Source organism: Pholis gunnellus, assembly GCF_910591455.1.
Source record: "Pholis gunnellus genome assembly, chromosome: 6".
In the NCBI taxonomy this organism is placed as follows: Eukaryota; Metazoa; Chordata; class Actinopteri; order Perciformes; family Pholidae; genus Pholis; species Pholis gunnellus.
Window position 1 is genome coordinate 17,995,925 of NC_136532.1, and position 24,588 is coordinate 18,020,512.

The following is a 24,588-nucleotide window of genomic DNA, read 5'->3' on the forward strand; positions in this document are numbered from 1 at the left end:
ATAATATAAACAAATTTTTTTTGCGCATGGTGAATACTTTTACATTTAATACTCTAAGTACATCCTGATGATGATATTTCTTTACTTTTATTTAGGTAAGATTTTGATTGCAGGACTTCTACTTCTAATAGATGGTTACATTGTGGTATTCCCACAAAAATGTAATATTTTAAAAATGCAATAATACCAAAAATGTTTATTTTTTTGTCATAAACACAGATTTTGTTTACTCATATTGTGACGAAGGCTAAGGCTAAACGTCTACTAAACTTTCACTTTTCAACCTTGAACAACCTTAATTTAAGCTAAACGTCAACAGACAAATAGACGTATAATATACACATATTAAACATATTAGCAATGTCAAATGCAAATGGTCATCAGCAGGACATGGTCAAGAGTCTGGGTTTCGTATAAAACAACTGTAACTTAGACTACTTACAATAAGTAAATAGTTTATAAGTAGTCAATAATGGTCGTATTATGGGATAATTTATATTGCTATGTTGAGGTATATTGCCTGCCAGCAAAGGTTGCCATATCATTTTAGCAAGTGTGTTAGGGTTGATAAAAAAAGACATTCAGACACAGTTTTTGAGAGTTTACGAGAGTACCTGAAGTACCCGAAGTACCTGAAAAGTATTTAATTATTAAATGGGTAGTTGTGGTAGTCGTAGTAGTGCTATTGTGTTCTTGCTGTCCACCGCACTGAGTTTATGTAAAAATAGTCAAATGTCTGCATACAGTATATTCTGCCAGCAGGGCCAGGATGTTTTCTCCAAGTTTATGTGACAGCTGATTGTGTAGTTCCCTTTCATGTTCTCTCCCTCTGTGCCATCTTTCTTTGTTAAGTTTGCCGAGAGTGTCTTTGAACCACAGGCATTTTCTCCCAGCGGTGTTCATGAGCCCTGCCAAATCCATCATCATCCCTCTCCCTCTGTCTTTCCCTCTATGGCTCCTATACTGTCTGTAAACTCACACACTCAAAAAGATATACACATGTAGACAGTCTCCTGTTGTGCTCGCTCTCTCCACTCCACCATCAATCCTGTCACTGCCTTCATAACATTGTAGAAAAATGCCAATTACATATTACGAACAAGTGCAAGTTTTATACGCAGTACGCACATGTGCACAATGCACTGACACATACATGCAGTTATATACATCTTAGTGCTTTATGGGATGTCATGTAGGATGTCATTAATCTTCTGCAATAAATCATTGCATCTGAATTAACAAGACATGAGCATCAACACAAACACGATTGTTTGTGTGTCTGTCGTGAATGTGTGGGGGGTTTCTGTTTGAGAATGTCCACCATCAAAAGGAAGCCGCCCCCTCACTCCTACAATGCTGCTGCTGTGTTTAAGAATGATCACAGCTCTTTGCAGTGTGGATTAGGAAGGTGACAGATTAGAGTCTGCTGCTAAATCACCATGGTGAAAACCTTCCTTCCAGCTGACACCAGACTGTTCACATCCTTCTAATCACACGAGCCCTTTGCCTTCTCAGTCACGTTGCAGGGCATGGGTGCTCTGAAAAGTGTTGTGTTGAATTTTGCTTATCCGTCATTGTGACGGTAGAGAACAAGTGCATCATGTTCTATTGGTTAATGGTTTGACACTTTGGGAAATATACTTATTCCCTTTCTTGCCGATAGTTAGATGAGAAGATCGATACCACTCTTGTTATGTGTTGTGTGAATATGAAGCTGCAGCTGGTTATCTTAGCTTAGGCTACATGCACGTTACGTTTCCATTTTTAAAACTTTTGCTATATTTACACCTAGCGTCCACAGTGCTCCAGAGTTTAAAACCCCCAAAAACGGAGGGCTTTGAAAACGCTACAGACGCTGCGTTAGTTTGAAAACTCCGGGGTTGCCTCGTAGTGTGGACGGGTGGAAACGTAGACCTTTAAAAAGGATAACGCAGACACCCGCGTTCGCTACTTGATTAGGTCTTAGCAGTCACAATGTCACAAACAAAAACAGCCTTGATTACCGATCGACTACCAGTGGTTAATTCCACATGGATAACGGATTACAGGCATTACTGACTTTGTCGTCTATACTAGCAGCTGTTGTGCAGTTAAATTCTGCATTTTATGATACTCCCACAAGGTAACACAAACAGACTGTTTATCGGCTTGTTTGTGTTTTTTACTACCACATTCTCTTCGGTGTGGCAAAAATCCTTGCAGCTTGCAGAGTATTTCTTTTTTCTCCAGAGGCATCAAGTTAATAGGAATGGGCAGGCACAACACATAACATGTGTCCGTCTACAGCGGTCCAAGACAATGTCCCATTTTGCTCCCAGCTTGCTTTACACAGTGACAGGACTGGAAGCAATTTGGGGTAAGTATCGAGGAACAGTTGAGGAGATGATAAACGACTTTATTGTTGGGTTTTTGCGACTGTATCTGATAGCAGTGCACATGTTCCTTTGAGTAATCAAGCTAGAGCATGGCAAAAGAATCTCGGTTTCCTGGGCACTGGTGGCAGGCCAGATTGTCTGGTCCAGATAATAGTAATGGGAGTGATGGCAGCAGTGGCTAAACTACACAGAGAAGGGGTCAGGACCCACTTATCTGGCCTGAGTGGAAAATAACGGCCCACTTAAAGGGCCAATCTGTGATTGCAGTTTGACAACCCGTTTGAAACACTGTTGCCCCACCGCTGTCTTTGTTTACATAGTGACTTATTGGCTTTGAGGCCCTTTTTTTACACTGAAATTTATTTTCCTGAGCTTTTAATGTGAAACTCAAGACAACTTGAGGTTTGTTTATATCTGTAAACTCGTCAACACTTGAATAAAATGTATTTTTAGTTACGATGGGTTCGGAAAGTTTTCAAAAGACTCAAGAACAGATGTGAGCAGAGCCAGCATTTACAGTTGTCAAAAGTACAAGGGGCGGCCCAAGTCAAAGGCATGCCATCGCACTCTTTGGTAAAGGCTGTTCCACAAAAGCATGCAAACTATGTGCCCATACAGTTACACCACAGCACCTGCATAGTGTGCTTGTGGATGTCCACAGTGTATCATAAGCAAGAATGGTTGACATGGAAATGCAAAACTAAATTTAGCTCTATTTGATCATCGCCTTGGGTCACGGACAACACTTTGAACCAACATGGCAAGATTCACATAACAACATGAAGACAAGCCTCTGTTCTCCTGCGCTTCAAAAGAGAGGAAGGAGCAGTGCAGCCGTCAGACAACAAAGTATTCTATTAGGCAGGAAACGCGTGACTCAATGGAGCTGGGTATTGAATTGATGGGTGGTGCTGCTGTAGGAATGCTGCTCCGGTTGCGGCCTGTACTAGGAGTGCTTATGTGCTCGAGAAATGTGTTTTATTAGTGTGTTGTTACATTGTTTACTGTGTTTGCTATAAAAAAAGCACAGTATTTCCCAACCTTTATAATCTGACGTATCCCCTCCTCCCGATCAAGTCCCCCTTCGCTGACGTGATGTTCCAAATATGTTCATTTTAATTGATTTTAAAGAGGATGTTAACAATCCAGTGTGTAGGATTTAGAGGACTCAGTTGGCAGAGGCCATGTTTTCATCAGTGTATAATCAGCTGAAACTAAGAATAGTTGTGTTTTTGTAACCTTAGAATGAGCTACTGGCCCGCGGGACGGGACTACTCTGGTGGCAAAAAAGTCAGATTGTTTGGAAGTCAATGAGCAAATGATTCTATTTCTCACTTGATTTATTACCTTAGTTAACATTGTAAACACAAGTCTATGGTCTCAATCTCCAGTTTCAAGTCTTTTTTAATACAGCTTGATGTTCATTTAGTAAATCCTGATCTCATTTAGAGTAAAATAGACGACAAAGGAGGGTATGCTTTAGGCGTGGCTACATTGTTATGGACAGGTGGCCTGTTTGTGTTTTTGTCTTAGAACTTAAACCCTTTCACTGTGTTTTTAGTTCATGAAAGTTGATTGTGACCATAGAGTTCTCCTAAAAATCAGTGTTGGGTTTTACTTAGCTCCAACTTCTTGTGTCCCTTCTGGTGGCAAAAAAAACCCCAAGATGGCAAAGGCCAAAATGCCGAACTCAATGCTTCAAAACATCAGTCCACAAACCAGTGGATGACGTCACGCTGAATACGGCCACTTCATAGTCTATGAAAACGAGCCCTTCATATCTACATAGGGAGCGGGTCGTCTTCACAGGGTCCACCATGTCAAGTTTGCATTCTTCAATCATTTCAACTGATTATCCATTACTTTTAGCTAAAAATTTCAAATGTGTATCCTGTCTTAACTAACTATTTAAACCATGTTTCCATTACTTTGCTGACTATTTGGACAAAGTCGGTAAAGAGGTTTGTCCAGTCGGGGTGTTGTAGCGAGTTTAGTTGTTAGTATAGTGACCATAAATCTACTAAAGATTAGAATCTCATTCTTTAATTAAATCTGAATTCCTTTTTTTTTTTCAAACTAGCTGAGCATCTCATTAATCCTTCCACGTACCACCCCCCCTGGCAAGTTGCAGAAGGTGGTTGGGAATCATTAGCAGACAAAAATGAACTGGGCTGACTTTAAACTGGAAGCAGGAATGCATGTGTGCAGTTTAAGTGTTGTTTAACCCTGTGGAATCGGTCTTTCTGGTCTGAATGCGGCATAAGGCTGGAAGCAGGTCAGGAGAGGTCAAAGAGGACAGCAAGAGCTTCTTATGTGAGTCGGACACTTTTGAGGACCACTGCAAGGGGCACTGAGTCAGTTCATTGATATTCAAGGATTTGACCCGCTGACAACAGGGATGTCACTGAGGTTAAGACAGCCGCGCCTCTCCGTATTGTGCCAGGCCGAAAAGCTAGGCCCCCCACCCCCCGCCCCCCTCTGAACGGTTGTCATGGTGAGCAAATCAGTCCGGCAGCACTATGTCACACTCATGTGGGCACATTCTCTCTTTCTTCCTCTTTTTCTCTTTCTCGGACTTTCTATCGTGCTGCTTTCTCCGAGGGGGCTGCCAAAGAGAGCTTTCTGTCCACTGACAATGCCTGGTGTGTCGTGGACATCCCCATACATATACAGTGCAAAGAAGAGCAAGCTCTGAAAATCCAAGGGCTTCCCTTCCCAAGACACATGGCAACAGATATGTTTCTCCTCTGTTGTGGGAGCTGAAAGGATGTTTTATATCCAAGTATATCAAGTCAGGTGGCAAATCCAAGCTGCAGGTCACCAAGTAACCACCAATTATATTTCATCCCACAGCTGGAGTGAAGGACTGTTGCTCCAGTTACAAGTGAGCGGGTGTCATGTGCATTGATACCTTCAGCTACTATTGTATCCTTACACAAGTCAGTTTGGTAATGGCACACAGTAAAATGATCAAGTAAAGCTCACTGATAAGCGCAAAAATCAATCAACAGAAATTAATCCGATTCCCTCGCAGAGCATACGTTCTTCATAACCTTGCTGCGTCTTCTAATGGAAAACAATTGACTGATGTCTGGCGCTGCAGTGTCTTGTTGTCAAACAAATATGTACCTAGAGCCAATGTCAAAGAGATTAGGCTGAGGGGAAAATTGCAGCTGTATTTAACTGTAGAGCTGGTGAGGCGTCGCTCTCAGGTGATGGGGCATGCCTGTGCTTTACCCTATCTGAACCTGACGGCTGCTGTGGTTGGCACTGTAATTACAGAGGTTATAGGCATAAATCACAGAGCACTGGGTTGGAGAGAGGGAGACATAGGCAGAGAAAGTAAAGAGAGAGGGACTACTATAGCCTCAGGGCCAGAAGAGGCCCTGACACTCAGAAACATACTGTTCCCTCCTAAATGCTTTGCACCCACCCCCCCCCCATTCCCTTCTTTTACTTTCATTCTTTTTTCTTTCACTCGGCGCTCCCACACAGTCAAACACAAACACACACTTGCAGTCTAGTCTCTAAGGGTTCACATCCTTCCTGCGGCTGTGGCAGTCGGACTATAGTGGGTCCTTTGCTGGTCCTGTGGGTTCCTGATTACAACACACTCCTTCATGCTGTATACATTAAAGCAGTCAGCGCCAGACCACAGGAAATAATGGTTACGACTGCTGATTGTGGATCTATGCCACTCTCCGTGTTTTCATCTCCCTCTGAAGGGAAATTTTAGATTTTCAACTAAATCTGTCACAACAAGCGTCACAGTACCAGATATTTTTATTTTAGGATTTTACTCCTCTCATATTTTTGGAAGAACAACATCTTTAGGAGAGAAATGCAGTTCATGATATGCTGTATGCCATTATGGAATAGGATATTATAAAATCTTACTACTGGATTCTTTTTAACCTACTTTATATTTAAATCTGCAAAAAGCTGCCATGTCAATTATATTTCAATATCATTTAAATATAATATCTAATATGATTAAATTGAATCCGAATCAGGTAATAATAAATACATTTGATGAATAATAAATCAATAAATCAATAAAAAAGTCTTTACTGGCTCATTGCAGCATATCTTGGTGTGTTACCAGCATCATCGCCACCTGTTGATCAGTGGAATAGTGTGAAACCATTGACAGTACAATGTGTCGCATCACGTGCAATGTTTGTGATCAAAAAGTATGCAGGCCTTTAAGGTTTGGTTAGGTTTAGGCAAAAGAACGGCTTGGTTAGGTTTAAGGAAACGTGGTTTGGACTAAAATGAAGGTTAGGGGACTTTCATCCGCATGGTTACAATAACAACCACATGGTTATGGATAGGGAATGACTGTGGCCATGCTAAAAAGAAATCCACGTTGATTAGGCAACGGAAAACAAACAGCAGTGTCCTGTGTTAACTAACGTCCAACATCTTGTTGACCCAACCATCCACCCCCACCTCCACCCTCTGGACTGTGTTGCTCTATAACAATGTGACACTACTTCCGTCTTTGCTCCAGAGAGAAGAGAGTCATCATTTCTACAGCGATACATCTGATGCTCTCTTTTTCCTTGGGAGGACAACTGAACATCATGTGTAAAATCAGTGCCCCTGAAAACAAAAAATAGAACTACACAACAAAAAAAAGAAACTTTCAATAAAGATATTTTTTTACATATTATTTTTTTTTAAATCCCTTTCATTCATGTAAAGAGCACTGGTGCATGCTACTCATTGGATTCACAATTGAAAAGACCTCTTCTGAATACATCCAATAACAGCAGCAAAGATTGCTTGATCAGACGACTACAGTGCATTAAAGATACTTTAAGAGGAAGTCTTTGATCTTGATCCCCTCATGCTTTCCATAAGACTTTTCAAGATCTTTTGAAAAAAAGAGTTAATCTTAAAAGCTCTAAATGTGATCGTGTAATTGAAGCATACTGTAGGTCACAAACTATTTCTCCTCCTGGACTACTTAAACCTGACCCTACAGCATGAGTTGTTGTGGCTCGTAATATTTTAATTTGCCTGATAGTAGATCTTTATCAGTAGTTACCATCAACAATAAACCAAATACAGTCAGCCGTTATTAAAGACGTGGTATCAGCTCAACAGAGACGCCTGGAACAGGACAAGCAATCTTTTCTGATTGGCAGTCAGCTTCTATATGATCAAATCATCCATTAGCTTTCTGTTCAACAAGCAACGTCCACAGACTGTCACGACAAAATCCACTGAGTCTGAATCATTTCATCCTTTGAGCTGTGAAATAGAGTGAAATGCGGAGTCTGCAGCCAACCGAATTAGGACATATGGAAATTAACATATCTCCGCTGCGGCTGCAGTTTGCTTCATCCGTATCAGACAAAGATGTAAGCACGGCACTCAAGGTCAATGCTTTTCATGTAAAGATAATGTTGCTAAGAAGACAATCAACACTCTTCATTGCGTTTAGAGCCAAAGACCATAATAGGACTTCCACTGATCCATAAAATCATTACCAAGAAGCTTTTAACAGGTTCCAAGGACCATGGCTTACTTTTTGAATAAAATATAAACAAGGGAAAATATCAAACCCATTAATCTTTCATTAAGCTCGCCGGATAAAAAAGAATCGCTTAAAGTATCATTCGTTACCATCACTGCGAGTGCAAAAGCCCCCTGCTAACATCAAAGGCTTCTCAAAGAAACAGAGCGGGAGAGAGTCAGTTAGCTGAATTTGGCTGAGAACCAGCTTGTGGTTGGCTTTTAATTTCCACTGACTCATAATGGCACTGAGGACGAAACGGGGACTCGGTCTACAAAGGTTTTTGTGGCATCAGGGCCTTTTTGAGCAGACACTCACATAAACAATGCGCCGCTGTTATTAAAAGAGCCGCGGATCCAGACTGGATGTTGACAAAGGTCGAGGGCTCATCCTCATCTTGCACAAGTCTTTGTGTCATTGAAAGATCAGAGGCTTCTCATAGCCAAAGAATGGGCAGACTCCGTTTCATGTGCATATAGCCTCGTACACATGCACACACGCACTTGTGCAGCAGGAGGAGGGGTGGTTGGCATGTGTGTGAGGGCGATGTAACAGAACTCTTTAGGAACAGACTTCTCCTGCTTTGTGTTAGGGTGGGGCATGTTGGCACTGCAACTATTTTGCAACCCTTCAATGGAGGATCAGGAAATAATTTAGAAAATGCAATAGCAACATGTTGGAATTTCTTTATTAAAACATGAAATAGATGCTTCCACTGTTTCCGCAGAACTAGAGCCTTTGCGGTTCATGATACACTGAACATGTATGTGTACTTCAGAACTGGCCATTGTAAGACAGATAGGCCACTGGTTAACTGAAAGTAACACAATAACGCGCCTCTCTTTTGCATTAGCTCTCTTGCTGTCATTTAAAAGCACTGGCAGTAATTCCAAGTAGGTTAATATCATGCAGTGGATTAAGGTTTTAGTATGTGCATTGCTGCTAAACTAAGGAACTCATCTAAAAGGGAATAAAATAAACCTATCCCAACGTATTTCCCTGACCTGCATACCCGTCAAAATACAGTGACACATTCATTTCTGTCTGCAGTACACAAAGCAAGCAAAGAAGCTTTCGACTGACTTCAGAGGCCTAGTATATTACATGAGTTAGTCATGGCTCATACTGAATTAAACATGGGAAGAAGAGTTTCTTTTTATCTACAGCCAAAGTGCTAAATCTGACCACTGCAACCGATTCTCGCCTACTTTAAATCCTCCCTTTGATAGCGGAAGCGTAGGAGATTCAAATATATCAGTTTGTCCTCGTTTTTAATGGGTTTTAGTCACAAATAGTGGTTGATGTTTGCTGCTGAAAACGAAATTATACAAAGCTTTCATTTTTTCCGCCTCATTCCCTGCAGAGCAAATGTGTCACAGTTTCTCCTTGGTTACTCTTTCATATATGTATTTATTCTGTGTTTCCAGCACAGGAAGATTTAATCAACCAACAGTAGGGTGACAGTTTCCCTCCAAATCATCTCTGTTGTTAGGTGCAATAATAATTACAGTGGACATGAAGAGAGAGGCTTGTGTGATCTCCCACTGTTCTTTGGAGTTGGATGATAGTTCGATAATGCTCTGTTTAGCTCAGAAATGTCACAGACGTGTGTTTTGGGTGTGCGGGACTCATCTTTGCTGGTGTGGAGTTGTGATATTTTTGGATAAGCAAGGATAAAAGCCTGGGGTCCTGTGGCTAATGAGATACCGAGGCAGTGGGAATGATGGTTTTAATTACTGCCCAAGACTGGTCCAAAGGGGGTGATTGCTGAAGAGCATGCTGAGTGTCCTAGGTTGGGAGTTCAGACCGATGCCAGTCCTGCTGTGCCTGGCTGCCTTTGATGCTCACTCCCCTCTGCTTTATTCCCACATTGTGCTTATTAGATGCTTTGCTGCTGATGCTTCACTGCACCTTTGTTCAAACCAATGCTTCGGACAAAGAGAGGCATAACCACTGAGATTTCAACTTCAAACCCCAAGAAAGTTTCAGTGATGCAGAAGGCAACTTAATCTTTTGTGGAAATTAAATCTGCAGGGCTCCCATTGTGCGGCAACTCTTTGGCACAGAGGAGACGGATTTGGGAGTTTGCTTGGCGGAGACGGTGTGATATTTATTGTCAAAGAATCTAAAATGCAGGGTTAGAATCCAACCATGTATGTAAACTAAAATGAGCACTAAAAAGAGGAATTGCTTCTGAAATGATGAAAACTGCACCGGGGCCAGATTCCTCCCCGCTGTCCACTCACGTTTCAGGGGAAAACTCTACAGTAGATTCGGAGGCAGGCTGGAAGTCCTCCGTCTCCTCTGCTGCTCCCAGCGGGAGGGTGTTGCTACGTGTCTGCTCTCTGTTCTCCCGCAGCCCAGCTGTGGACCAACCCTTGTTGACTTTTCAGAGATCACATGGCATCCTCACTGCGGCTGGCTCCTGAGGGAGCTCTGCCTCTGCAGGACTCTGCTATGGTCAGCACAGGCCTCCTCCTCCTCGTTCTCCTGCTGTCTTTACCCCCTGCTTCTCCAAGAAAAGGGTTGGGCTGGCTAGTGTTTGAACACACCACGCATATTCACAAGCACAACATGTTAAAAAGGCTTTCATGTTGCCATTACTTCCTCTTTCAGCTAACAGATACGTGACGGACGATGACGTCATTTACTTTTGTATTATTTTCTTTCTACCTTTACTTTATTCAGTGGACAAATTCTTGCCTATTGAATCGAACCTTTTTCGACGCATATTTCGTGTATCTGTATACACAAATAATCTGCAAACAAGTCAAGGCCACCAGCCAGAGGTTTTTGTTATCAAATAAACAGGAAACCAAATGAATGGAATCTGAATGGGATATGTCCTTGGCGCTCCGGCTTGCAGGAAGTGTAGATAAGGGCTTCAATCGTCTCTGAAAAAAGGTGCTCTGTATTTTGAAAGCTATGATGATGATAATGTGTGAACACAGTTAATGTTTTGCATTTTATATTTACAAGGGTTATTTTCATAGCTGTCTGATATGCTAGTGTTAGGGACAGATGTGGATGAGAAAGTATATTTAAACTGCATCTTCCTTAGTGGATGCAGTTTACTCAGTTGTCATGAAGATAAGTCAGTTGTCATCTGTCATAGCTGTTGGCTGCATCAGATTTATTCTCTTATGACATAAAGGATGATCATGCTGTCACAAACTTCATAATTAACACAGATTTAGTACAATGTCACACATAATTCATTTGTCTGTTCGGTATTTAATATAGAGTACAATTCATGGGCTTATTAATTATTTAGGGGAACAGTTTTCATCTATTAATGTAAGAGAAGCTTTGTGAAATGTTTTGGGGAAGGAAACCATCTCTTAAGTAACTTTTCATTCAAAAACTGCTTGTAAATGATCTTCTCCTTCTGATGGAGTGAACCTCAGTGATTTTGACAATACCAGCTGTTCAAGTTTTCTAACCGTGTTGTGCCGTGTTCTGTCTCCATTATGAATAGAACACCAGTTCTGGATGCTTGGTTTAACTGCTTATTCTTCATGGGCTGAGAAACTCATGGCGCAACTGTGTGCATGTGTTTGTGTGTGTGTGTTTGTGTGTGTGTGTGTGTGTGTGTGTGTGTGTGTGTGTGTGTGTGTGTGTGTGTGTGTGTGTGTGTGTGTGTGATGCAGTGCCTCCGTCTTTTTAAGGAGGAGCACACTGATGCAGAGCAGATTAGCTTCCACGGCAGGCAAGCGAATAATCTAATTTTCCTAACCCGCTTACTGATATCATGGCACGGTAGATCCTTAATATTCAGAATCCCCTCTTGTTCTGGTTTTGCAATCAGGAGCTCAAGCTTAATGGGACCACTGTGATTTGTGTAGAACGAAAGCTTGATCCCGTTGTTTTCAACATTTGACACAGGAAGTGAGGTTGAATGCTGTATGAATATCATAGGCCTACAGATACTGTGTATTAACACAACATGTTCCTGACAGGGATGGTGATGGTCACGCCCTCGGTTGTGATGATAATAACGTAAGAATGAAGGGTATTTTGTGAACGTGCAGCCAGTTTGATATGCTAACTGTGTTGCATGTTTCCTTTCATCAGCTTTGGGCCGTAATATCTCACAGAAGCATGATTAGCGTGAGCGTGGAATCCACACCGCTGGGGGCTGCAGGGCGAGCTTGAAGCCTGAAGCACATTCATCATCGTCCCTGGCAGGGTGCACCTTTCTCAGCCTCACACTGCTCAGCTTGCAGTCCCCTTTCCCTGGCCACGTCTTATTCTTTCATTCAGACTCTTTTTCAATGGCCTTTGTTGTTGTTTTTGAAGAGATAGCATGTTTTTTGAAGAACAAAATGTTTATGTTTTGTTTTTAATCATGGCTTTTACAGTAATGGGCCATTTGTGTATGTTTCATATTGTTCAGCATTTGACTACAAATAGTACTAAGATTGTGTAGTGTTGAATTGGATCTGGTCAGATGCGTATAGGTCTAGTGGATTTATGTGTCTTATGTGGCTCTCCGTGTGACTTACTTTCCCTTTTCACCCAACAATCAGGCTTGATGACACTTATGTCCCTGCTTTTTTCCTCATTTCCCCTCAGCTTTCTTGCAGCAGATACTCCCAGACTGGTCCATCAGGTCTCAATCGGTAATCACTGTTAGATCTCAGACATGAAAGACTTGAGTACACCTTCCTATAAATGCCCTCAGAGGTGTTTAAGTTCAACTTCAATTGGTGGAATGTGGAGAAGAGAGGAAAAGTTTGGGATGAAATAATAGCTTTAATCAGGGAACCTCTTAAAATGATTGCATAGGAGGACTTTTTACTTTGTAAACGCATTCCTAACACTTACATCTCTGAATCAACGTTTTTTCATCATGGTCATAAGTTAAACTCGATGGGAAAGGGAATGACAACTAGGCCTTATTATAGGAGAAAGCCATGTGTTAATAAGTCATCATCATAGAACGTCTCAGTACTTCATTCAATACTACAGTCAATCAAACTTGGTCTGTCAGTCAATACTTTAAAGAAAAATCATGGTCATACTTTCTTTTCATTCATACCCGTAACTGTAATCCATGTACGCCTTACCTACATGCCCCCTTCAGGCCAATTCATTCAGTAAAAGGTTAAATCAACCTTCACTTATAAAACACCAACAGTTATGCTTATTAGAGCCCTGAGTTTCATCAGAGACGTGTTGGTAACGCAGACAGCTCGAGCCTGTAAACATTATATACTCTACGTCGTGCTTTGCTGACATCTAGTGGTCACTACTGAGATCTCACTGTTAACAAAAACATGCACACACACAACAGCACTAGTTTAAACGGACCACTGCGCTCAAAAAAGTAGTTCCATAGGCGTTTGTGACTACTTCAGCAACCTTCCAGCAACCTTTCAATAACGTCTTTATTAGATTAATTCAGAATAACTGACCTTGTAATAGATTATAAAGCAATATTGAAACTAAAAAGGTGTTCGATAAAAGTTTTTTTTTTTAAACCATTACAAGCGTATTCATTTTCGAAGTGAAGAGGCCTCCGCCAAATTGCTGTTCATCGTCGCACCTGTGGTAAAACTTTCTTTCATCGAATGGTCAGTGAAGAGGACGTTTCCTTTAAAAGTGAGTTGAATAAGAAAAAGATAACGGTGATATAGGCATTACATTTAATGCGTGAATCTGATTTTTCAATAACTTTTGGTTTAATGCTAATCGAAATTAACACTATAACCACTTTCAGCCAGCGAGGTCATATCCATCATGCCTGTTAACTAACTTTCATCGCTAATCATTTCTCCTAACATGGGAGTAATGTAGATTCATGTCTTACTCGCCTAACTTAAAAATGTAATACATCGTTATGGGGGATTTAAAAAAAAAAAATCTAGCGATGACCTTTGTTAGCATGTTAATGGTGGCTAGCCTTAAATTAAGCTAGCAGGTTGAGCAGTAGGCCACATGTAGCTAGTTAACGCTGTATTAGAAAGCGCCATCTTGTCTGCGAGATGACACGTGCGATTTCAGAAATGTATAATTTATAGTATGTATCAAACTATTTTGATGTCACACATTGTTTTTGACCAAAAATAAGTTGCATTACCTTAACTAAATGTTAACAACTTTTTTTTTTTAGGCTTTTAAAACAGGATAGTTTGTTACCAGGTAGGATTGTCAGACAGTCTTTTTTTTCCTACATATTTCTTTAGCGCTTAATTATTTGCTCTATGCTTTGTATGAATGGTAAGAGTTGTCTATTTTACAGCTTCATCTTTGAGACGTTACCAAAATGACGGGACGGGCACGAGCTAGATCAAGAGGCCGAGCACGTGGTCAAGAGACTTCGGCACCTGGGGTAAGAGCCGTGTGCACTGTAAATCTCTGGGTAATCTTTACATTAAATGACTGTTAACCTCTCTATCTCCTTGATCATTGTTTAACTCGGAAATATTTAACACAGGGTTTAGGGCATTTCTGTTCCCATCCAAAGGAATTGGAAGTTGTCTGGTATAGCCCAGCCCACGTGACTGCTGCCCCCATTGAACTGCTGCATCTCTCACAGGAGTGCTGTCCACAATGACAGCACTCTGCCCTTCCTTCTACATAGACTTTGCCTTTCGTAAAAGCCAAAATGTTTAATGTCATTTATTTGAGACCGATAACGTTAAAAAAAGTGTGCTCATTTTAAAACTATAATTAAAATCCATGCAAAACACTGCGTTTTCCACAACCCTGTCCTGGTTAATTTCAGAATAAAATCCTTGTGTTAAGGGATTATGTCCAGAGACTCTAGAGAGCTTTTATTTTGAAACCGAATGGGAAGTGTTGAGGGGGAAATAAATGGTAGCTTTTTTCATGTCTGACATGTTTTACAGATACACATTTTGAAACTAAAACTAAAGACATTTTGCTGGTATATCAATATTCTGTAAAAACGATACAGTTTTACTGTATTATTGCTGTGAAACGCGCACGGCACACTGAGAAATCTACATTTGATGCAGCCACAACTGAGCTGCAAGCATTTAATCACCAACAAGTGGCCTGAGTTGTACATGCACTGCTATGTTCACAGCTATATAGGTCTCTCGACCGTGCACTTGTTAATGTCACGCCATACACACGGCGGGAACCGATGGTCATGACCAATCGGTGGGCTGAACGGAGATATGTGGGTGGTGGTGGCCAACTGGCGGTTGAAAAAAGAAAATGACAGAACAGACTGTTAAGTTTAAATCTAAGAAGACATATGGTGCTATATCACAATATCAATTGCCCAGCCCTAGTTTGAATAGTGTCCATGATAAAATGTTTTTTTTTTCTCTCTTGAAGAGCCAGGCTCGAGATGTTGCACCACCAGCGCCCCCACCCGCAGAGGGAGAGCTGGTCGGTAGAGGGAGGCAGAAGAGTGCTCCAGGACCCTTTTCTGCGGAAGGTACAGTTACAGTCATGATATATGTTAAATCAGGGGTGGCCAACCAGTCAGAGACCAAGAGCCACATTTTTTACTGTGTTACTGCAAAGAGCCACATCATACACATGGGCACACATGAACATCACTCTATCCCTTCCTCACACACACACATACCTTTGCTCAGCCAGATTTATTGTAAATGTCACACACCAACATGATAATGACAGAAATTGACTCCTGAGACCACACGCCAGTCATTTTCAACAATGAACATTGTGTGCACTGTCTCACACAGACAAACTCTCAGTTCAACCAAGTCCACAAACAAAAATATAATAATTTACAATAGTGTTTTTCTTTTACTATGCATGTTACTTAGTGGGACTTCTGGCATTCCTTGCCTTGAACAATCCTCTTCAAATCTGGCTTGTATTCCGTTGTTGCCACTCGAAGCAATTCTTTCACATGGGTGTCAGTCAGAACAGATCGATGCTTTGATTTCACGTGTTTCAGGGTAGAAAACACAGACTCGCAGACGTATGTTGACCCAAACATTGACAGTATCTTAAGCGCAGCCCGTTTGACATTGGGGTATTTTTTCATTGGCACACTTTTCCAGAACTCAATGGTCCCGTCCCTTAAAGCAGGTTTGAGTTGGTCCTCCTCACAAAGATCGATCATCTCCAACTCAGCCGCATCCTCATCTGTGACTAGCGGGGCTTTCAAACAGTCCGTCTCTGCGTTAAATGGGTCGACGAGGAACGTAATAAATGTGGCCGCACATGCGCGTTTGACGAAAATACCGTATTTAACTCAAGCGAAGCCAACACGAACATTAAAAAAACACAAATACAAACTTCGATATGAACGTAAGAGCCGCATGAAACCGGGCAAAGAGCCGCATGCGGCTCGCGAGCCGCGGGTTGGCCACCCCTGTGTTAAATGATCATGGCTATTCTTGCTTTTGCAAGTCTGCATAGAAATGCAATTACAAATGTGGATTGACAGAAACATCTTTCAGAGTGGTGCATTCATGACTGCACCTTTTTATTTTTTTTAGTAGTACATTATCTACACCAGGGGTAGGCAACCTTAGGCACACGTGCCATCATTGGCACACTGTAGCTTAATGGCACACTTGCAATAAGAGCAAGTTTTTTTTTTTTTTTTTTTTTATGGAAATGTTAGAGCGCAGCCTTCTTGTGTAGTGCTCTCATATACAGACATTAAATGTCCTGATTATGGGAGACATTCTTTTAAATAAATGTTATAATGCATGTTATGTGTATAGATTAAAATGTTGATGTTGTGTCATAGTTCAACTTAATGTTAGCCTTTAATGTGTTTTGGTACACCGATAAAAAGAGAATTTAAACATGGCACTTCATTTAATAAACCATGTTGTCGACACCTTCCCAGACCAAGAGAAAAGTAAACCCTGGCATGCAGTGCAGGGAAACTGGTTATCTTCGACAAGGAGATTTAAAAAATATATTTTTGAGTTTTGCATCCAAATGTACACAAACTGGTTGTGACGGACTCGATTTGTTTTTATCAGCTGTTCTACAGATTTCAGCCGGATTTCAGCAGGTGAAGCTGGGAGAAAGAGGTGGACGCCGCCGGGATTTTAACGATGCAGGGGTTAACACCAGGCAGGCTATGGTGCATGTGAAGGATTCAAAGTTGGGTCAGTCATTCAAAATGAACGCACACTAACACATTCAGCAAATATACATTTTATAATTGTAGCAGAGGATTATATATTACTCTATAAAATTGTGCGTTTGCTTCCTCAGGAACATCTGGCGCTCCAATTCAGTTGACGGCAAACTTCTTTCGCATCCTGTCCCGCCCTCAATGGGTGCTGTATCAGTACCATGTGGACTTCAACCCACCAATGGAGGCTCGTCGTCTGAGATCTGCCCTCCTCTTCCAGCACGAGGAAACGCTTGGCTCAGCACGCAGCTTTGATGGAGCTCTGCTTTTTCTACCTCACAGATTGGCCGACAAGGTAATCTGATCCTCAAAACATGTGGAATTAAAGAGAGGGAAAACACTTATGGCTAATCACACTAGAAATGGTTTTAACTGTTGGAGTTCACAAGTCCCCAGGGTAGCCTGCACCCTTTTAGACTAAAGTTAACTGTAGGTTGACTTTTTAATATAACAATATATTGTTATGATGTATAATTGATATATCTTCAAACGAGAGATGGGATGAGACAATACACTGATATAGTTTGACGTTGTGTAACATAACGTAAAGCCATGCCAGTGTTGGTTGCCTCACTCTCTCTTGGCCCCGCTCACTCTTTTTGGCTAATTTGATGGTTCTACTGTTACTTACTTTGGATGGAAGGTGTGATTGGTAAATTCTAACATTTTGGGATTGTTGACTGTCTAACCTTGTGTTTAGGAGACGGTGTTCCACAGCGAGACGAGGAATGGAGAGAAGGTTCAGATCACTGTCACCCTGACAAATGAACTGCCACCCACATCACCAGTGTGCATTCAGTTTTACAACATTATATTCAGAAGGTAATATCTTCCAGTTTTCTGGTCTTAAGTAATTCACCTTGGAACTGAAATATGTAAATGCTTCAGCTAAATATAATGAAATATCCTCAAAAAATTAATTTGCTTGTGATTAATGTAAATATGGTTATGGATGGTGCATTTTCAATTGGAAGTAAACATTACATCTTGATTACAAAAGCTTAGAAGCCAATAACATTCACCACAGCATGTTGGCTCTTTGGAAACCTCCAAATGTCTCATAAATGGTGTAACTTAATTTCTTTAGGATCTTGAGGATTCTCGACATGCAGCAGATTGGACGCAACTTCTACAACCCCAATGATCCACTCAACATCCCACAGCACAGGTCTATACATTTACCTCGCATTGTTTTCTTTTGTACAGCTCTACCACAGAGTGTATATATATATATATATATATATATATATATATATATATATATATATATATATATATATATATATATATATATATATATATATATATATATATATATATATATATATATATATATATATATATATATATAAAATATGAGTTTCAGAATTATAGTAAATCTATTTAGATGTGACACGAGTGTCTAAAAATACGCTTTCCCCTCTCGAATATGAAAGCTAATGACGGGGCTAAATGTAAACACAAGGAGTGTGCATCTGTATAGCAGTCTATTTAAAACTGAAACGCAGTATATTTACACAGTTCTGTGTTCTTAAAAAAATATATATATATATTTGCTCTGGGGGAGGTTTAATGAGCTTAAGTCCTGCTTTTGTAAATGTAGACTGTAAGGAGTTAAGTCGGTGTAGTTTGCTTTCTTAGAAGTAGCAAAGACCTAAAGGACCTTCTCTAAGGTCTTTCTTTATTTTCTAAAATCATGGTCCCAATAGACTAGTTTAAGCCAAGTAATCTGTCGTAGATATTAGTAAATGGGCACTCACCAATGATGGAAACTAACTTTTATTAGATTTGGGATGAAGAAAGTGAATCTGTCTGTCCTAGGCTGACCATCTGGCCAGGCTACACCTCCACCATCTTGAGGTATGAGACATCCATCATGCTGTGCACTGACGTGAGCCACAAGGTGCTGCGTAGTGAGACGGTCCTTGACTTTATGGCCAACATGAGGCAAAAGTGTGGAAATCAACGCTTCCCTGAGATCTGCGCCAAGGAGCTTGTTGGACTCATAGTCCTCACCAAGTAGGATCCATGTTTCTCACACACACACACATTCTTGGATTCATATGCACAACTAACTAATGAGCATGAAAGAGATGTTGTTTATCAGATTGTATTTGTCCTTCTCCCGTTGTCTTGTTTTTTTTAGGTACAACAACAAGACCTACAGGATTGATGATATTGCGTGGGATCACACTCCCAAAAACACATTCACGAGGGGAGACAAGGACATTTCATTCAAGGACTACTACAAGACGGTATCTGTCATGCACTCAGCAGAAGTGTTTGTGTAACTGGACAATAATTGAATCAAGCTTTCCTGCGTCAACAGATGCACGCTGACACACACATATACACACACACACAATGTTGCTTTGAACTGGTATTGGCAAATTTTCTGTTTGAAGGACTTGGCCAAAGAGAGGGAAACGCATGTAGATTCAGTAGACAGATGAAATCTTTAGGGATATTTTTTTAGGTTAAGTCTAGTAAGTAATGCATCTAAATATTAACCTTATTCATGACTACTTTCTATTCAAGTCTGCACTCACATATTCATACTTTCTGTTCTAAGCAATACAACCTGGACATTGCCGATGGGAACCAGGTGCTGCTGGTCAGCCATGTGAAGAAGATGGGTCCTTCTGGAGGTCCTCCTCCTGGCCCGGCCATGCTCATCCCAGAGCTGTGCTTCCTTACAGGTTTACAATCTTATTCTCCAGTGTGTCTTAATTCACCTATAGCTGTGGTATCGGATGTTTTCAGTTGTGACGGGCATAATCTTGTGATCACAACATCAAAGTCCCTTTGAGGTTATTGGTGACGGTAGTTAGCCTGTTTGGATGTCATCCATGGTAAACTCTTAACCATTCAGTGAAATCTATCATAACTTTGAATGAAAACGTAATGTGTTTGACAGGCTTGACTGACAAGATGCGAGCGGACTACACCATCATGAAGGACTTGAGCAGCCACACCAAATTGGAACCAGATGTGAGGGAGGGACGCCTCAACAGATTCGTCAGTAATATACAGAAGTAGGGGATTATCTGTGGTGCTTTTCTTTGTGTAGTTATTGCCACAAGTTTCATATTCACATTTTATTCTTAACATTTCCCTGCCTGTTGATACTACTTGATACTGTAATTACTTTAACTATGTATCCTCACTGGTTCCCGTTGAAGTGGTCCTCATCTCAGCAGCTTGTGTAATTCATCTCTTCATATGCACGGAAGTTTGAATGCAAGGCGTTGATTTCATTCCTAAAACATTTCATAGGAATACTGATGCACAAGCAGAGTTGGATAAGTGGGGACTCAGCTTTGATAAGCAACTCCTAAATCTGACTGGCAGAGTCCTTCCAGCGGAGAGGATTTTCCAGGGACCAAAATCGGTATAGTATACTTGTGGATACAGAAAATTATTCTTCTGAATTACTTAAATTATTTGTATTTATGTGCTCTTAATTGAGAGATTAACATCATAATTTGTGTCACCCAGTATGACTACAACCCCGCTTCAGCTGACTGGTCCAAAGAGATGCGTGGGGTGCCTCTGATCAGCTCTCCTCCACTGGATAACTGGCTCATGTTTTACACCCGTCGTAACGACGGCGAGGCCCAGTCCCTCCTGCAGACCCTCAACAGAGTCTCGGCTCCACTCAACAGCCGCATGAAAAGAGCCGTCATGTGAGTTCTAGCATAAGAACGATGAGAGAGAGAGAAATGAAATCCTAGAATTTGAAGCTTTTTATTATTAAAACTGTTTTAGAGGGGTTGATTCAACTTCAGGTTAATTTCGGAGGTTTGAGTTGTAATTCAATACACGCATTCTAACCTTCATGGGGAAAGGATTTACTGCTTGGCCCACGTAATACAGTGGCTACTGAGTGTATAACGTAACCTTTCTCCGGTACTTGGAATATTTTAATGTTTTATTTAGTAATGAAAGCTTCATTTTATTGATTTGTTAATCTTAGTCAATTTATCGTTGCCTAACGAAGCACATTATTACGTTGATCTTTGGTCAAATTGGTTTTGTCATTTAATTAATTTTTTTTTGATTTAGGATTGAGTATGAGGATCATCAGGAGTCTCTCCTCAGAGCCCTGCAGCACAATGTTGGACCCCAAACACAGATGGTTAGTGACTAAATATAAAATGCATTAACGTGGAGGTGCGGATCACCTTCATACGTTTGACTTTCGCATATTATTTACTCGGTGCTTTGACATTTCTTGTTAACCATGGATGAACGGTAAGGCTTACATGCTGTGTTGTTGTTGAGCCATAGAGATGTGCTGTGTCAACAAGCAGTACAAGACCTTCCATCTGTTTCTATGTTAGGTGGTGGTGGTTCTCCCCAGCAACAGGAAGGACAAGTACGACAGCGTCAAGAAGTACCTTTGCGTGGACTGCCCTACTCCCAGCCAGTGTGTGGTTGCCCGTACCCTCAGCAGACAACAGTCACTCATGACTGTGGCAACCAAGATTGCTCTTCAGATTGCTTGCAAGATGGGAGGAGAGCTCTGGAGTGTGGAAGTTCCTGTAAGTCATGTGCCCACTCATTCATTTGTACGTTGAAGAGGTTAGGCGTGTTTGGGAATGCAAGATAAATAGTTCTCGAGTGTATTGGGCTGTCGGATGTTTTAGAGCAGATAAAGAATAGAACTGTTATCGTTAAATGTTTTACAAATGTTGATCACGGTGTCACAGTTATTAAACAAGACACTACAGGATGACACAAGTGGATGAATCTGAATCAGGTTTGTTAATTGATTTGGAGCTGGTTGCACAAAGGCTCAGACCAGGGGTCGGCAACCTTTACTCTCAGAAGAACCAAAACAAATCTTCCTCTTAAAACACATTTTAGCCTTTTAATGAAGGTAAAACAAAGTAGAGATGAGAGGATCTTCTCTGCATCAGCCGTATCTGCGTGTCGTCTACCCAAATGAATGAAATCCTCTGATTTAGAGACCTGCAGTCACATGTGTTCATTTCACTCTCCCTCTACCAGTCCCTTTAGGCTCTGTTGCTTTTTAATGTATTGATTGAGTGTTTTCTTTAACTATTTACTTAAATGATGAGAGACTGCTTTCAGTAAATATTTCCATGCGTGCAGTAATGTCAATGCAGCAAATATGAGACATTTAGGCAGCAAAACTAAAAACTGTAGTTATCAAGTTTACGGGAAATTGGACCAAACTTTCACAAGAGTTTGAGTCCATTTAAGGTTAGGGTGGGGTAATCTGTACTGATGTCTCACCTTTTTTGCAGCTCAAACAGCTGATGATTGTGGGCATTGACTGCTACCATGACACCATTGCTGGGAAAAGGTCTATTGGAGCTCTGGTGGCCAGCCTCAATCAGGGCATGAGCAGGTTAGTTTCTACAACCTTTTCTTTCCAGACTGTACCTTGGTCTACAGCCTGAAGAAGGCTGTACAAGTCTGCTTTACAATAGTTGTATTGCTTACCTCAGTCTTTGATTTAGTGCCATAGCACAACTATTCATTTGTGACATTTCTAATGCCTTTGTCAAGGTGGTTCTCCAAGTGTGTGTTGCAGCACAAAGGCCAGGAAATCATGGATGGACTAAAGATGGCTTTATGTGGCAAGATGCTTTCCATGATTCTTTGAATTTATTTTAATATACACATTCATTCTCTATCAACAATGTTGGCATGCCTGTCTTAAATGTGTTTGTTTTCCAGGTGCACTGAAGGACTACTTGAAGTTCAACAACTGCTTGCCTTCACGCATCATCGTGTACAGAGATGGAGTGGGAGACGGCCAGCTGCACAGCGTCGTCAACTATGAGGTTTCGCAGATCATCGAATCCATCAAGTCCATGGGGCACGATTACGAGTGAGGTTTCCGTCGTTAATAGCTCGCTCAAAAAGCTGCTACACTTATAAGTAGTTCATCAGATGTGCTGAAGACGTAATCGCCCGTATTAAACACCTATGTCCTTAGGCAGATGCTGAAACACAAGTTATGCCATCAACTCTGGTTTAAATGTGGACTTTTTGTCATAGGCCCAAGCTGAGTGTGGTGGTGGTGAAGAAGCGCATCAGCAGTAGGTTTTTTGCCCACATCCACGGCAAAGTGGTCAACCCTCCCCCGGGCACCATCGTTGACTCAGAGGTCACCCGTCCGGAGTGGTATGTTGTTTTTTTAGCTTTTCCTGCATTGTTTTAGTTGTTGTTGTTGTTGTAGTGGCTAACTGTTGTAACCTTTTGTTTGCCAGGTACGACTTCTACATTGTGAGCCAGGCTGTCCGCATGGGAAGCGTCTCCCCAACCCACTACAATGTTGTGTACGACACCAGTGGACTGAAGCCCGATCACATGCAGCGGCTCACCTACAAGCTGTGCCACATGTACTACAACTGGCAGGTAGGCTAGCTTTGAAATCGCTGCGGTAATTAGCTTGTTTCATCCTGGATGGCTGTACTCGCAGTTTCTCCAAAGTTGAAACTCTTTCAGAGTAGAGTGGAGTTATTGAATTTCTGATATTTAAGAATAACTGATCACCACCAACATTTAGCCCAATAAAGCGTTAGCAAAGGTCAGTGTTTTTTAGAATTAAAATGATGTGGTTTATTTTTCTCTGCTTCAGGGGATCATCAGAGTGCCCGCTCCCTGCCAGTATGCCCACAAGCTGGCTTTTCTTGTGGGTCAAAGCATCCACAGGGAGCCCAATGTGAAACTGGATGACCTCCTCTTCTACCTTTAGGATGATGAGCAGTTTGTTTGGCTCTGACTCTTAAAAGACGAGCGGTTTGTTTGGCTCTGACTCTTGAGTTGCCATGTTAAAAACTGTATATGTAAACTTTTGTTAAGAAAGTTCTCTTAAGTTAAGTTTTTTGCCAAAGCTAAGTGTTTATTTTTTATAGCCTTGTGTATTGAGTTACGCAGTTTGAGAGGTCTGACTAGACTCAAATCAGGGACCGATGCTACTGTTGCGCATATGATGAAGTGGGAAATATTTCATTTTCATTTCTACATGTCCTTGTTGTATTAACTTATAACTTAATTACAAGTTGATGTCTTTTGAGTAAGGAAAATATTATTTATTTTAAACTGTCTATTTTACGAGCGAGTCTCCTGGTGATTTGTGGATCATCTGTATTGATGGCTAAAATAGTATGCTTAAAATATCACATTTTTGTTAGTAATAAGGTCTACGTCTAGGAACTATTATGGCTGTTACAAACTGTTCTAATAAACATTTTTGTGTGGTATGTCATTTTGTCTTATGTTAAATCACCCATGCAAACATTACAAAATATCAAATTTATTTAGATTTCTTTTTTTTTAGAAAAGATTGCACATGCACACCCACACAATAATTTGTAACCATCAATATAGGCTGATATTTCTTATCATAAAGCTAGCACACAATTGCAGACTTTTAAACAATATGGTCTTCAAGACACCATGGGGAAAGCTTGCACTGTTTGATTATAAAGTTAAATGTACAAAAAAGGCAGTTTGAAAATCAAGTATAAACATTTTAAACAATTTTTACAAATGGACAAAGTACAAAAAGAGCAACAGTCACTCAAAATGAATAGAAGCGA

At 40.9% G+C, this 24,588-nt stretch overlaps 1 protein-coding gene across 1 annotated transcript; it reads left to right on the top strand.

Moving 5' to 3' along the window:
- The first annotated feature begins 14,102 nt into the window (after positions 1–14,102).
- On the top strand, positions 14,103–24,087 carry piwil1 (piwi-like RNA-mediated gene silencing 1). Its single transcript, XM_079162013.1, has 20 exons — positions 14,103–14,233; positions 15,211–15,313; positions 16,851–16,979; positions 17,089–17,303; positions 17,709–17,830; positions 18,096–18,176; positions 18,830–19,027; positions 19,155–19,263; positions 19,581–19,707; positions 19,926–20,043; positions 20,285–20,399; positions 20,507–20,694; positions 21,074–21,146; positions 21,352–21,552; positions 22,282–22,385; positions 22,547–22,617; positions 22,718–22,871; positions 23,042–23,167; positions 23,254–23,401; positions 23,625–24,087. Exons 1-20 carry the CDS (start codon positions 14,168–14,170, stop codon positions 23,739–23,741), a joined length of 2,565 nt encoding a protein of 854 aa, XP_079018139.1. The 5' UTR covers positions 14,103–14,167; the 3' UTR covers positions 23,742–24,087.
- The last annotated feature ends 501 nt before the right edge of the window (positions 24,088–24,588 follow it).